The 14,714-nt window shown below is 46.4% G+C and overlaps 1 protein-coding gene across 4 annotated transcripts in view; it reads right to left on the bottom strand.

Moving 5' to 3' along the window:
* Positions 1 to 14,714, bottom strand: part of PTDSS1 (phosphatidylserine synthase 1) — a 72,165-nt gene that overhangs the window by 12,085 nt on the left and 45,366 nt on the right. For all 4 annotated transcript variants that reach the window (XM_073550419.1, XM_073550418.1, XM_073550421.1 and 1 more), the window contains 7 exons: positions 13,453 to 13,544; positions 11,784 to 11,828; positions 10,114 to 10,238; positions 6,162 to 6,320; positions 5,159 to 5,310; positions 4,479 to 4,620; positions 1,363 to 1,475 (listed from right to left, as the gene is read on the bottom strand). In XM_073550419.1, the coding sequence (XP_073406520.1) occupies positions 1,363 to 1,475; positions 4,479 to 4,620; positions 5,159 to 5,310; positions 6,162 to 6,320; positions 10,114 to 10,238; positions 11,784 to 11,828; positions 13,453 to 13,544 (828 nt within the window). The remainder of the gene's footprint in view (positions 1 to 1,362; positions 1,476 to 4,478; positions 4,621 to 5,158; positions 5,311 to 6,161; positions 6,321 to 10,113; positions 10,239 to 11,783; positions 11,829 to 13,452; positions 13,545 to 14,714) is intronic.

Below are 14,714 nucleotides of genomic sequence, written 5' to 3'. Positions count from 1 at the left end.
GTGACTGCAATAGGTGCGAATGGAATCGCGATCGACCCGCGCCTATTAACTAGTTAAATGCCGCTAACAGCGCCATTTAACAAGCTCTTCTGGCCGCCGTGCCGGAAATACGCACATTGCCAACCCGTCACGTTATCGGGGGTCAGCAATGCGTAGGCATAAACACCGGAGGTCTCCTGGAGACCTCTACGGTTGTTGATGCCAGATTGCTATGAGCGCCACCCGGTGGTTGGCGCTCATAGCAATGCTGTAATTCAGCTACATAGAGGCGATCTGCTCATCAACTATATGTAGAAGAGCCGATCAGGCTATGGCAGCTTCTAGCCTCCCATGGATGCTACTGAAACATGCCAAAATTTAAAAAAAAAAGTTTTGAAAAAAATAAGAAAAAAATAAAAAAGTTTAACGCCCCATTCAAAATAAAACGAAAAAAAAAAAAAATCACACATACACACATTAGGTATCACCGCATTCAGAATCGCCCGATCAATATAAAAAAAGGATTAACCCGATTGCTAAACGGCGTAGTGGGGAAAAAATCAAAACGCCAGAATTACGTTTAATTTGTTGCATTAAAATTCAATAACGGGTGATCAAAAGATTGTATCTGCACATAAATGGTATCCTTAAAAACGTCAGCCCGACACGCAAAAAATAACCCCTCACCCAACCCCAGATCACGAAAAATGGAGACGCTACGGGTCTTGGAAAATGGCGTAATTTTATTTCTTATTTTAGCAACCTTTGGAATTTTTTTCACCACTTAGATGAAAAAGAACCTAGACATGTTTGGTGTCTATGAACTTGTAATGACCTGGAGAATCATAATGGCAGGTCAGTTTTATCATTTAGTGAACCTAGCAAAAAAGCCAAACAAGAAACACGTGTGAGATTGCACTTTTTTTTTTTTTGCAATTTCACCGCACTTGGAATCTTTTCCCCGTTTTTGAGTACATGACATGCTAAAACCAATGATGTCTTTCAAAAGTACAACTCGTCCCGCAAAAAATAAGCCCTCACATGCCCATATTGAAGGAAAACTAAAAAAAAAAAAAGTTATGGCTCTGGGAAGAAGGGGAGTAAAAAATGAAAATGCAAAACCGAAAAAAAAAAAAAAAAGCTCCGGTCATTAAGGGGTTAATGACATAGTCGCTGCTGCAGAACTGCTCCTATTCTTGCTCGCAGCTGATCGGTGGTCGTGTCGGATTCCCACTGATCGGATATGGTTGTCCTATTCTGAGGACAATTGCTTTAATAAATTAAGATCTGATTTGGTAATTTCATGACCTGTAGGTTGGGGAGGTGAAGCCTGTAAGAAGCGATACTCCGTGCATTTCCTTTATGATCCATCTCGTCCATTACCTGACTGTCGGAGCCGTAATGATCCCAATAAAGAGAATCCGGCACCAGCTGAGCGGGTGACTGGCTTGGAACACGAAGATGTGCTTTAGGAAGAATGTATTCAGCTCCGTCAGCTGCAAGGGAAGGAAAAGGAAAATACTCTGTGTACGGGAACGAGCACAGCGAAAACACAAAATCTTATAACCCCGGACATAAAAACCCCCAGGGTGCCACACATCAGCCTCTCCAATGGGTTTCCGATATGTCTGCCCACACCTTTTTCTCTCTTCATGATGGTCTGTTAAAGGAATCTGGTTACCAAAAAGATCCCTTTAATAAGAAGATAGAGGATGGTTTTCCTTCGTGTGTCTGCGACTTCTTTCCTGATGCTTCACTCTACAAAACGTGAGGCTGTCTTTGGTTGTGCGGCCAAACACCACAGTGTAGTGGTGCCAGATCGCACCGTATCGCGGCACTTCAATCCTCAAGATGCCGAAACATGCAAGTCGCAGAAAATCAGTGGTTTCACGGTAACTTTGCGAGTGGTGATGCAGCCATTTTTACCAGTCCCAACATGCTCATGTAGAGTGTCTGTGCTGCGATCTTCGGCCGCACGCCATGCGTTGCAGCTAGAGTCGGCGCTGTATCCTCTGCCGGAAGGTTTTATTTGTAAAATGAAGCATCAGGATTTTAGGAAAGGAATCACAGCCACAGAGACGAGGAGGAACATCGTTATAAATCTGACTGCGTTGTGGCCTAAAGTCCCTCATTGTAAAATGATAACATTCTCACCTACAGTGTTCATAGGCTTAATATACATCTATATATAAATCTGAATGTGTGTGTGTGTGTGTGTGTGTATCACCAACCAATCGCGAAGCAGCAGAGCGGGGCTGAGGGCAGATACAGCAGGACAGTGCATGGGGAGCGGGGCTGTGGAGGAAGACCGTCTTCAGGACAGGGGCCGAATAGTGCCGGCACCCTCCCAACCCTGTCCCAGCTCAGTCGGCGCTCCCCGTCGCCAACTGTGCTACCCCCCCTCTCCCCTGCAGCTTCCCGGCCTAAATTTAGTCCCCGGCTTCTACTGCGGCCTACTACAGCGCTAGGCCATGCCCCCGCAGGCCGCCCAATCACACGCGCGGCAGCTCTGCTCTAGCTCCTCCCACTATGCAAGCTCCACCCACTGTGCCCGCCCTAGGCCACGCCCCCCACAGGCTGCCCAATCACATGCGCTGCAGCTCCACTCTAGCTCCGCCCACTCCGGCCGAACTAACAATCCACACACCTCTCTCCTGGTCCCGGCGTCACCGCGTGTGATGCATGGAGAGCGGGGATGTGGAGGAAGGAAGACAGCGGGGCTGTAGAGGGAGAGAGCGGGAGAGCAGGGCTGTGGACGAAGAGACGGATGTAGAGCGCGGATGCGGAGGGATAGAACGGGACAGCGGGTGGAGAGCGGGGCTGCGGAAGGAGAGAGTGTGATGGCGGGTGGAGAGCGGGGCTGTTAAGGAAGACAGCAGGACCCACAGTTAAGTACTATGCCCGGGCAACGCCGGACTCTTCAGCTAGTATGGAATAAAAATAGATAAGAAAGTGGAAAAAAAAAAAAGAGAAGAGCAGGTCCTATCCCTCCCGGTCACCTTTTAGGTCTCGGTGTTTTAGCTGCAGCAATGATGTCACGTGTACAACACACATCACCGCTGCTGCCGATCTGAGTTCAGAGGCTGTGCCAAAGTAAGATGTTATGGTTTTTTTTTAAACAAACTTTATTAACTTTTTCTATCAATTATGCAATACATGTAAACTGTAAATGGTGACCGACGATGGACATGCAGCCTATAGAGCGATTGCTCATCCAACCGGTCCGAAATGCTTTCATTCTACAGTCATCCAATAGTGTTTACAGCAAATATGTAACGTATAAGGGCTCCTTACCACGGAGGATCACCCCGGCCATGTCAACAGAGGGGGTCTGAGCTCTGAGACCCTCTCCAATTACTAGAATGAAGGAGGCAGGACCCTCTGAACCTTCTGCTCGTCTCCTCACCGCCCATCGCAGTTTGTGTAGTAATGATTGGTCGATGATGACTACAGACTTGGACATCTATAGTCAGAAGGTAAATTGTGGGCTCTTCCTTCTAGTAACCATGGTTGGAGGGCTGCAAGGCACAGACCCCACGCAGATGACGTCTTCTGACAAGTCTGTGTAAAAGGTAAAGCTTCCAACACAGCTCTGGTCCTTGCATGTGATAGAAATGTCATATTTTTGGTTGTAAATAATGTCCATCACTTCAGTCCTTCATTGACCTATTAGAGCCTATCCACCCCACACTATCACATCTGTCACTTTATAGGTAAACAGTAGGATACGTCGTCTGTCGAGCCCCACGGCATAAAAACGTAGACTTATTTACTGTGTAATTTTCCCATGGAAAAGTTTAGTCTACTATGCTGCTCCTTACCTTTTCTTTGCAGTACGCCGATAGATGCCGTGTGGACATATTATTAACCTCCGTGGGGGTGAATGGAGCCCGGTGTATATGGTTAGTGTCCATGATGGGAGACTAGACTAAGTTTAGGGCTTGTAGGGTCGGTCCAAACAGGACAGGTTATCACCTGTCCACAGAATAAGTTATATTTTGCTGATCGGTGGGGGGCCAATTTCTGGGATACCCACAAATCCAGAGAACAAGGCTGTTCACTGGAGATATTGGAGCTCTGTCCCATGCACCATGATCGGGGCATTTCACGGTTTTGTTCTCGGAGATGTTTTTTTTTTCAGACTGGCATGTATGTTCCCATATCAGGAACAGGACCATATCTTGCTCTGCAGGGAACGGAGAGGGGGCTGCTTATGTGCGACTCTCTATACACTTTTATGACAATTTCAAATATTACTGAGCAGCCAATCAGGACGTGCACGGCAGCAATCTGGCATTTTATCAGTATACGGCCCCTTGTAGGCTGGATGGATCCTCAGGTTTCCAGACTGTCTGTAGCACTGGATATGGATTTTTGTGAATATGGAGCAGCAAAGATCATTGCATGTGGATAACATTGTGACCATAGGGAGCGCTGTACTGGTAACACGGTCACAATCAGTAAGAGCCACCAATATCGGCACAGACGGACGCCCTTACCTGCCAGATGATCATGAACAGATAGACTCCAGCCACTCTCTGAAAAGAGGATTTAGGGTCGAACCAACGCACGTAGATCCAGCTGGCCGGGGTAAACTGTAACACAGCCCTCTTTATTTTCCCGGTGGTCGTGTGAATGTCCCTTAATGAGAAAGAACAGGCAAATATTGGAGGTCGCTGAGCGTTCCCACAAAAAAAAAATCCTATACTCATCTTCTGGAGTACCGGCTCCTCTGCACTTCCCATTGTGTCCCTCGCCAGTCTTGGAGCATCAGCATCTGGGAAGGGCGACACCTGACCGCTGCAGCCAATCTACTGCTGTTCACTATGATCACGTGACGCCCCCTCTGGATGCTGATGCTGCTAGACCTTCAGGGAACACTGTGGTAAGTGTGAAGGAGTAGGGAAATGTCATTGTTCCAGGAGTGTATAGGATTTTTTTTTTTTATATACTCTACCTGGGCAAGAAATGGAAAACCCTTACACAGGCACAAAATACTCTGATATATTTGTACTTTATATATCTCCTAACATAAGGAGCATGAAGCTGAGTGGAGCATGGCCAACCTCTTATTCTGACCCCTCAGAGAAGCGGGGAGACGTGTCAGTGACGGTGCACTTTAATAACAGCAGACATGCAAATGTGCAGAGAAAAAGGCTTCCCCCGAAGTTGCACCTACTTGAAACTTGCCCAGTGATAAGATCTCATCTCCAAAAAGCGACAGACCACCATGCCCAGAAGGATGCCGCCTCCATTACATAAGAGGATGTCCAGGATAACTTGGTCCCACCAACATTCAGCAAAATTAGGAAGAAGGTGCATAAAAAACAGCTGAAGGAAGAAGAAGGAGAGAACGGGTTACAAGAGCAAAGCCACAGAAGACACCCTCAATGCATCAGATGAGTCCATGTATGATTCTTTGTAATCCAAGCATCCGTGACACTAGATCCAGATTAGTGCACCAGCCGAGAGATCGGAGGTCGCCACCATGTGACCACATCACCCCATGGAAGAAAACGCTCCATAGTCTCTGGGTGGATAGCGATCACAGCTGCTGCATCCCCAAAACAGACACGTCCAAGTAGAAACCCCTTTAAAAAGTTATATTGACGCTGAGAATTTTGGGGAGGTTTATTTGGAGCGAACCGGCTCCAAAATCCTCCTAAAAAAATGCTTGGAAAACTTCTTTCTATTCAATTTTTGAGCCATTTTCTTCCAATAGAGGTTTTAGCGATGTGGGAAAAAAGTGCAAGTCACTTCTTTGCAGCAACTTCTGTAGAAATCTGCTCCAAACTAGGCACTGCCCCATCAGAAGACTGTAAAGAAATGCTTCAGGAAAAAAAAAAATTGTACTAAAACTCTTCTATGCTATGTTCATACAGTCTTTTTGCTGAGTATTCAGAGCAGAAACTTTTGAGATGTGTAGAGTTCCCGCTAAGTTTCTGCTCCAAAAAACTCCTTAATAAACTCTGTGTGAAAATATGTCAAAACTGCATCAGGAGCCGAAAAACTTCTCCCAAAGCTCCCCCCGAAGATGACCTTTTTCCTAAAGTGGTTTCCCCTTAAAAAAACATGCAGTTTTTGAACATAAACTCGGCATGAATACAGTCTTACCTCCTAGATGCTAGTATATGGAATAGCAAAGTCTACAAGAACTCTCCAAGCCCCTGCGGAGCACGTACCTCCGTCAGCTCCCACGTGATGCTGATGGTCCAGCAGAGGCCATAGCTGCGGATCAGTAGGGCCTTCATGGACCAGCCCCAGAAGTGGCCGAAAGCGAAGATATCAAAGTGACTGAGGATTCTTTCCCAGGTGATTACATGGCAATTAATTGCATATTCCTGATTAAAACACAAAACAAAATACAGCCATTATTTATTTTTACATTTTCTTAATTTTTTTTTAATGGAAATATTTTTTTCAAATAAAGTAGATGGAGATATGTAATGTCCTTACAGGGGTTCTCCATTTATAAAACAAAAACTGGACCTCAAATGTTATCCATCACGAAAATAAGAAAAAACTCACCCTCCCGTGGTCCAGTGGGGCCTCTTCGCCGCTGCAGTCAATCAGTGAGCTCCGCACCTTGGCCAAGGAAGTTGTCTGAGCTTAGGTATTGGCTGCAGCGGTCAGGTGTGCTGTCGATGTGCCAAAATACTGAGGTCGGAGAAGCGGAAGAGATCTAGCAATGGACCCAGTGAGGGCGAGTACCAGCTGATTTTGTCATCTTTGATCGGATCCCAAACATTGCCTGGATTTTACAAAACCAACTGCATACACTAGTAAGCAGATCTCTTGGACCCGATGAGACTAGTGTGCTTACTTTATAAATTCATGCACGAATGGTTGTATAATCCTTTTAAAGGGAATCTGTCACCCCTTTTTTTGGCCTTTCACCTGCCGGCATAGACATCGGGGGCTTATCTACAGCATTCTGTAATGCTGTAGATAAGCCCCCGATGTAACCTGAAAGAGAAGAAAAACACATTATATTATACTCACGGAGGTGGGCGGTCCGGTCCGATGGGTGTTGCCGTCCCGTCCGGCGCCTCCCTTCTTCATGCGATGGCGTCCTCTTCTCCCGTCCTGTAATGGCTCCGGCGCACTGCTCTGCCCTGTTGAGGGCAGAGCAGAGTCCTGCAATGCGCAGGCGTCGGGAGAGATCTGGCGCCTGCGCACTGCAGAATTCTGCTCTGCCCTCAACAGGGCAGAGCAATGCGCCTGCGCCGGAGCCATTTCAGGACGGGAGAAGAGGACGTCATCGCATGAAGAAGGGAGGCGCCGGACCGGACTGCAACACCCATCGGACCGGACCGCCCACCTCCGTGAGTATAATATAACGTGTTTTTCTTATCTTTCAGGTTACATCGGAGGCTTATCTACAGTATTACAGAATGCTGTAGATAATCCCCCGATGTCTATGCCGGCAGCTAATAGGGGAAAAAAGGGTGACAGATCCCCTTTAAGAGTTTAAAGGGGATCTGTCACCCTTTTTTGGCCTTTCACCTGCCGGCATAGACATCGGGGGCTTATCTACAGCATTCTGTAATGCTGTAGATAAGCCTCCGATGTAACCTGAAAGAGAAGAAAAACAAGTTATATTATACTCACGGAGGTGGGCGGTCCAGTCCGATGGGTGTCGCCGTCCCATCCGGCGCCTCCCTTCTTCATGCGATGACGTCCTCTTCTCCCATCCTGAAATGGCTCCAGCGCAGGCGCACTGCTCTGCCCTGCTGAGGGCAGAGTAGAGTCCTGCAGTGCGCAGGCGTCGGGAGAGGTCTGGCGCCTGCGCACTGCAGAATTCTGCTCTGCCCTCAACAGGGCAGAGCAATGCGCCTGCACCGGAGCCATTTCAGGACGGGAGAAGAGGACGTCATCGCATGAAGAAGGGAGGCGCCGGACCGCAACACCCATCGGACCGGACCGCCCACCCCGGTGAGTATAATATAACGTGTTTTTCTTTTCTTTCAGGTTACATCGGGGGCTTATCTACAGCATTCTATAATGCTGTAGATAAGCCCCCAATGTTTATGCCAGCAGCTAATAGGGGAAAAAAAGGGCGATTCCCTTTAAATCTTCATCCATCAACCTGATGAGCAGCTCCTCAATGTCTCTCCTCCATGCTGAGATCTCACACTGCTCAGAGCAAGCTGCAGCTGTCAGTCAGGATGGGCGGTGAAAGCTGAATATATTTGATTCCCTGAGCTCTACACCCTTTATTTTTTGGTGCTGTCTGTAAATAAACTAAATGCACTCAGACCAATGGTATTCAATGGGTCAATGTAACGAGCGACTGTCTTCACAGGCCAAATCTGTGCATTAAAAGAGGAAATCGCAGCATGAACCAATTTCTTTAGTAAATGATATGAGACTCGGACATTTAAGTCCACACACACAAAAAAAAAAAAGATTCCATATAGAGGCACCGTATAGCATCAGATATTTACGGATGCATTGCATAAGAAACTATAATTGGTCCTGTAAATGATTAATAGCCGCTGAGTAATAAAATGGATGTCAAGTTAAAAAAAACACGGTCTACAGTTTTCTGGATAAAACTCAGATTTTTCGTACGCTTGTGTGAATCTACCCTAATGCTGGACTTAATATCCGGATTAGACAACTATCCTGGCACAGATTTTCACAGTGAGTACACCAGACCCATCAGCTCTAAAGGATATAATTAATAAGTTATGGTTTTGCATTGTGAGATCTGGTGACAGATCCGCTTAAAACCCCTTTACTCCAGGGTCTCTCATGAGTAGGTTTCCAAGTTAGGAAATATTTTTTCCCCCCTATGTTACAGGCGTGTGCCGATCCAGTCGCAATATGTTCAGCGATGGTCTTTTCTATTGCAAATTTCTAAAATCAACATCATAATGTGGGAAACACACAGGGCAGGGGTGTCATTTACCTCTATTGCAGGTGTATGGCACAAAGTTGAGAAGGGGCGGTGGAAATAAACTTTTAGCGATATCTGTAGAGACTAGTGATCAGCGAACGTGCTGGGATAAGGGGTTATCTACATGCTCAGATGCTAACCGAGTAACTTCGGCGTGCTCGAATAATTTGTTCAAATCCCCGCGGCTGCTCGACAGCCGCAACACATGCAATGATTGTTGGTCATCGGAATCACAGGAGTGAGGGCGGGTCATCGGAATCACAGGAGTCACGGCGGGTCATCGGAATCACAGGAGTCACGGTGGGTCATCGGAATCACAGGAGTCACGGTGGGTCATCGGAATCACAGGAGTGATGGCGGGTCATCGGAATCACAGGGGTCACGGTGGGTCATCGGAATCACAGGAGTCACGGTGGGTCATCGGAATCACAGGAGTGAGGGCGGGTCATCGGAATCACAGGAGTCACGGCGGGTCATCGGAATCACAGGAGTCACGGCGGGTCATCGGAATCACAGGAGTCACGGTGGGTCATCGGAATCACAGGAGTGATGGCGGGTCATCGGAATCACAGGGGTCACGGTGGGTCATCGGAATCACAGGAGTCAGGGCGGGTCATCGGAATCACAGGAGTGAGGGCGGGTCATCGGAATCACAGGAGTGAGGGCGGGTCATCGGAATCACAGGAGTCACGGTGGGTCATCGGAATCACAGGAGTCACGGCGGGTCATCGGAATCACAGGAGTCACGGCGGGTCATCGGAATCACAGGAGTCACGGTGGGTCATCGGAATCACAGGAGTGATGGCGGGTCATCGGAATCACAGGGGTCACGGCGGGTCATTGGAATCACAGGGGTGACGGCGGGTCATTGGAATCACAGGGGTGACGGCGGGTCATTGGAATCACAGGGGTGACGGCGGGTCATCGGAATCACAGGGGTGACGGCGGATCATTGGAATCACAGGGGTGACGGCGGATCATCGGAATCACAGGGGTGACGGCGGATCATCGGAATCAAAGGGGTGACGGCAGGTCATTGAAATCACAGGGATGACCGCGGGTCATCGAAATCACAGGGGCGACCTGGCTTATCTTTTAAAGGGCTACACAACTGTATAAATGATTTAAGGGGGGTAATGTTTCTGACAGGTTCCCTTTACATGCAAAGGACACCCTATAAGCATCTTTCTCAGAAATGACACACAACACACTTGATTGTGATGATTCCCCACCATAATATCGGCTTCTCTTGTTGCATAGCGCAGGTTTGGATCCAGCCAGTACATGACCGCTTTCACCTGCTCGAAGTTCAGGAAGAGCAGAAATATTAAAAATAGGAAATAAAGGACACTGAGGCCTAGAAGACAAAATATACAAAAAAGATTAGAATAAAAATGTTACAAAAGGCAGTAAAGAAGTAATACACCATTTATACAGAAGGCTCACAGATATTACAGCAAAACCATCTGCATGATATTGTGTGGGTATAAATATCTTGTCGAGGCAGCACCAACTCATTGAGGCATGGACACCACAAGATCTCTGGAGGTGTCCACCATTACACTGCATTCACCATGCATACCAACAATTCTTGGGCAGCCATGACCCCGCGGATGGCTCACCGATTGGGGCAACTATATAAAAAAAAAAAAAAACACATCTCAAATATTACTCACCCCAGATCCGGTGCCAGATCCCCATCTGGCCGCAGAACTGACATCACGTCAACAGAGCTGAAGTCAATCACTGACCTCAATGGCTCTGCCCATGTAGAAAGCGCGGGTCACTCAAAGCTGCTGAACTCATTGATTAGCTGCAGTGCCGTCAACGTGATATCACCGCAGCAGCCAAACAGAGACCAGGGTAAACTTTTTTACAAAGTGAACAACCCCTTTAACTTTAAGCACTGACACACAGAAGGCGAGAGAGCGGAAAGTGAAGGCAGAGGGCGAAGAGAGCGATGGAAGAGGGCGAAGAGAGCGAAGGGCGAGGGCGAAGAAAGCGAAGAAAGCGAAGGCGAAGAGAGTGAAGGGCGAGGGCGAAGAGAGCAAAGGCGAAGAGAGTGAAGGGCGAGGGCGTAGAGAGCAATGAAAGGCAAATGAAGAAGAGGACATGATTCGATTCATGAATTGTGGGTGATTCATAATTCGTCTGATTTGTGCCTTCACTATGTCCACGATAAGTCCAGGTAACTTATGTGCCATGTATTCAATGTAGGAACAGTCTTTTTTTAAAAACCTTTACAAATAGTTTAATCAGGCCTAGAGTTAGAGATGGATGAATGCCACGTATACATCTCAGAAGCTAGAGCTGATGTGGACTATCCACTGCCGTTTTCTGAATCGGCGCCTCAAACACCCCCAGGAACAGGACTACAAACCAGCACACCATGGACATTTTTTTAGTTAGTAAAAGCAGCCACAGGTTCAAACAAGGCTGAAAATCTAACGATACAAACGTGTGCCGACAAAGCATACATCTCCACTGTACATGTAGCGGTGATGCCCGAACCCATGTGTGCGACCAAGAATTAACCACAGTTACTAAACACCCTGTGATTTTCAGCAGATCACATAGTGGAAAGACTCAGACGTCACTCCGTACGTGATCCCTCACATGGCTGAGGTTAGACATGTCTGAGTGATTACCAGGGATCCTCAGGGCCGGCGGTGAATACTACCAGCATGGCAGCCGGGCCTCAATAATTCACCTCCACATCTCAGAAACCTGAACATTTATCTAGAACAGCTGCCCAAAACATTCCTAGGAAGTCACGGACTGTGGGGGTCATTTCAGGACAGCGTCTGGGGTTTGTGACTCCAGAATACGGCATAACGTGATAATTCGTGTCTCGTAGGGTACGATATCACCTAATCAGAGGCTTCTGTCAAGTATCACTTACCAAACACCATCCTCCACAGCGCAGGGTGCGGCCTCGTGAAGGGACCTGCAAAAAGGTCAAGAAAGACTCGTGAGAAGACTCATCCTGGAGAGCGGCGGCGTCTCGAAAGGCTCAAAGCAGAATCTACAGATATATAGAGTACACACTGAGGATTGTGTCGTAAGAGTCACGAGATGGAAAGAGCCTGAGCAAACGGAGGGCGAAGCCGTGGGAGGAACAACTATTACACGCAGACTTTTAGAAAAACATTTTTTGGATCATTGGTCGGCAAATAGGAAGGTAGACATGTCCGATTTTGACCTGATCTGCAGATGACAACTGCCAAAATCAAGTCAATGGATCCATAAAAAAAGAAACAGGCAGTGCACTGACGTCGACCACCACGTTGCATCCAAATGTGGCCTTTTTTTTCCCCCCTGGGATACAAGAAAGACTTATGGCCCACTGATGGTTAAAATGGGGGCATGGTCCAAAAATAGGAAAAAAAAAAATAATTCAGCACACTGATGAGGAAAAAAAAAAAAAAGAAAAATAAAGACATATGGATGACACATGGACCACCATTAGGATGAACAAGAACTATACCACGTACCGTACGTCTTCACAACCTTTCCATTAGTTCCAGTTTTTATTTTTTTAATTCATTTTAAAATGTATCCGAGCAGTAAAAAAAAAATACTTAGGAAAAAAACAAACAATCAGTCTGAGGTCACGTGTACACGGCATCTTTTTGCCGGCAGATTCCGCCCCCTACAATGTACGTGGAGCACAGCAGGTCACTTCTTCTAACCACTTTTTGGAAAATTAAAATAAATAATGACATTTGGCTTGTGTCGTCACTGTCTGCGACACATAACTTATTTTTTCGTCCACAGAGCGGACTTTTTTTTTTGTATGGATACCATTTTAAGACACATTTGAAGCTTTGACTGCTTTTTACTTATTTTTTTTTTCCTTTTTACATGCAATTTTTTTTTCTTTTTCCTCTTGCGGTGTCTAGAGTATGGGTTAAATAATTTTATAGTTTGATAGATTGGACTTTTAGGGATGTGGCAATAACAAAAGCATTTTTTATTTCATTATTATTATTAGCATTATTGGGGAAATGGGCGTGACGGCGATTTAAAAAAACACAATATTTATTTTTTTTTAGTCCTTTTACGGAACAATCATTTCAATCAACACTATATATTGCAATACAGCTGGGGTCGTCAGCATGCACCGTTTATACGGTAGCCCATTAGCTGATTGAATTGTGGGATGGTGGGGGCACGGGAGTGAATGGACGCCCTATTTAAGTGCCGCTGCGGTTACGGTAAGATGCTGGTTGCTTCATGCAGCCGGCATCTCCTGGGCACCGTGCGGGCTCTGCGCCAGGCACCAGACGTGCGATGACGTGCAATGGCGTCACACTTCGAGGAGGGGTTTTAAAGGGGCTGCAACTCATCTTATATCCATAGGGTACATGATAAGCTTCTAGTCTTTAAAAGGCACACTCATGATGTGAATGGGGGTTCCCGTCACAATAAAACATTTTTCCATACAATGACAGGTTAAAAAAAAAGATAAACAATCACTGCTCTTTTTTCCATTGATACTGTAATATTCAATGCCCGTGGTGCCGCAGTGAATGTATATGAATGAAAGTCACTGAGGAAGGATACATTACCATTGGGGAAGGCTAGAACACTGATAATGAGGAAGAAGAAGATGACGGACAGGATCCCTCTCCATATATTGTCTTCTGGGCTGTTGTCTTCCCTACAACACAGAAAAAGTTTAAAAGGACCGCATAAAGCGCCATCACACCTCAACATTAAAAGGGGTTATCTGTGCATCTAATAATAATGACCTATGCACAGGATTGATGGCAGCCTGACATCCCGCAGCGCCACCGATCAGCTGTTCTTAGCTCTGGGGCTGCTACACGCCGAAGGCCTCTGTGCTGTTCCCCGTCCTCAGATAGATGATCAATATTCGATGGCTGTTCTATCTTACAAGTTACCAGTGCCATGCCATCCTGACAAAAGAAGCTATACCTATCCCGGGAATCCGCCCTCCGCTCTAGGGAATCCGCCCTCCGCTCTAGGGAATCCGCCCTCCGCCACACCCATCAAGTGATGACATCATGACCACCCGAGAGCTCACAACTGACGCCACTGATTGGCTGCAGGGTGGGGTGGTGGTGACGTCATCCATTCTGAATGATGCAGACCTTCAGAGCAGGTACTGGAGGTTAGTATGACTTCTTTCATCAGGATGGCATACTTTTCATTGAGAGTGGAAAAACTATTTAAAAAGAAAATGTGACATCAGAAAATGACCTACTGTTTAAAATCGGTCTTGTGTGTTAAATGTATTTTAAGAACATTTTAGCTATGTCTCTTTCCTCAAATGCAGTTATTACAGGACCTTAGATATCCATAGTTACCGGTACGTCCATTCATAAAGTGACAGTTAGCTAGCTGCTAGTGGTCAGAACCATGGATACCTAAGGTCCTGCAATGCCTGCACATGAGGAAATGGACATAGCCAAAATGTTCTTAAAATACATTTAACACATAGAAAACTATACTACATTTCTAATTGGCGGTATTTGCTTATATTATTATTACACCTACTTGGGTTAGGATCTTGGAGATGGGAATACCCCTTTAAGTTATACCTCTAATCACCAATAATTGGGGAAGTAGTGTCAATAAGGAGCCATGTTCCTGATTATAGGCCCTATCAAGCAGGACGGCAATCACCAAACAAGCCAGCAGAATGCTAGTACGATGGGTGAGATAATATTTAAGCTTGGCTAAAAATCATAATTCTCGGCAGCACATGTATACATTGTTTAAACCTGAGACGTGCTGCCGATAATATGATATTCTGTGAGCACAGAAAGCTTTATGGACAATCTAAACAGGCCATTAAAATATCACT

The sequence above is a fragment of the Dendrobates tinctorius genome, unplaced genomic scaffold, assembly GCF_039654945.1.
Source record: "Dendrobates tinctorius isolate UK_male_01 unplaced genomic scaffold, ASM3965494v1 ptg000165l, whole genome shotgun sequence".
Taxonomy (NCBI): domain Eukaryota; kingdom Metazoa; phylum Chordata; class Amphibia; order Anura; family Dendrobatidae; genus Dendrobates; species Dendrobates tinctorius.
This window is presented reverse-complemented; position numbering and strand designations above follow the sequence as displayed.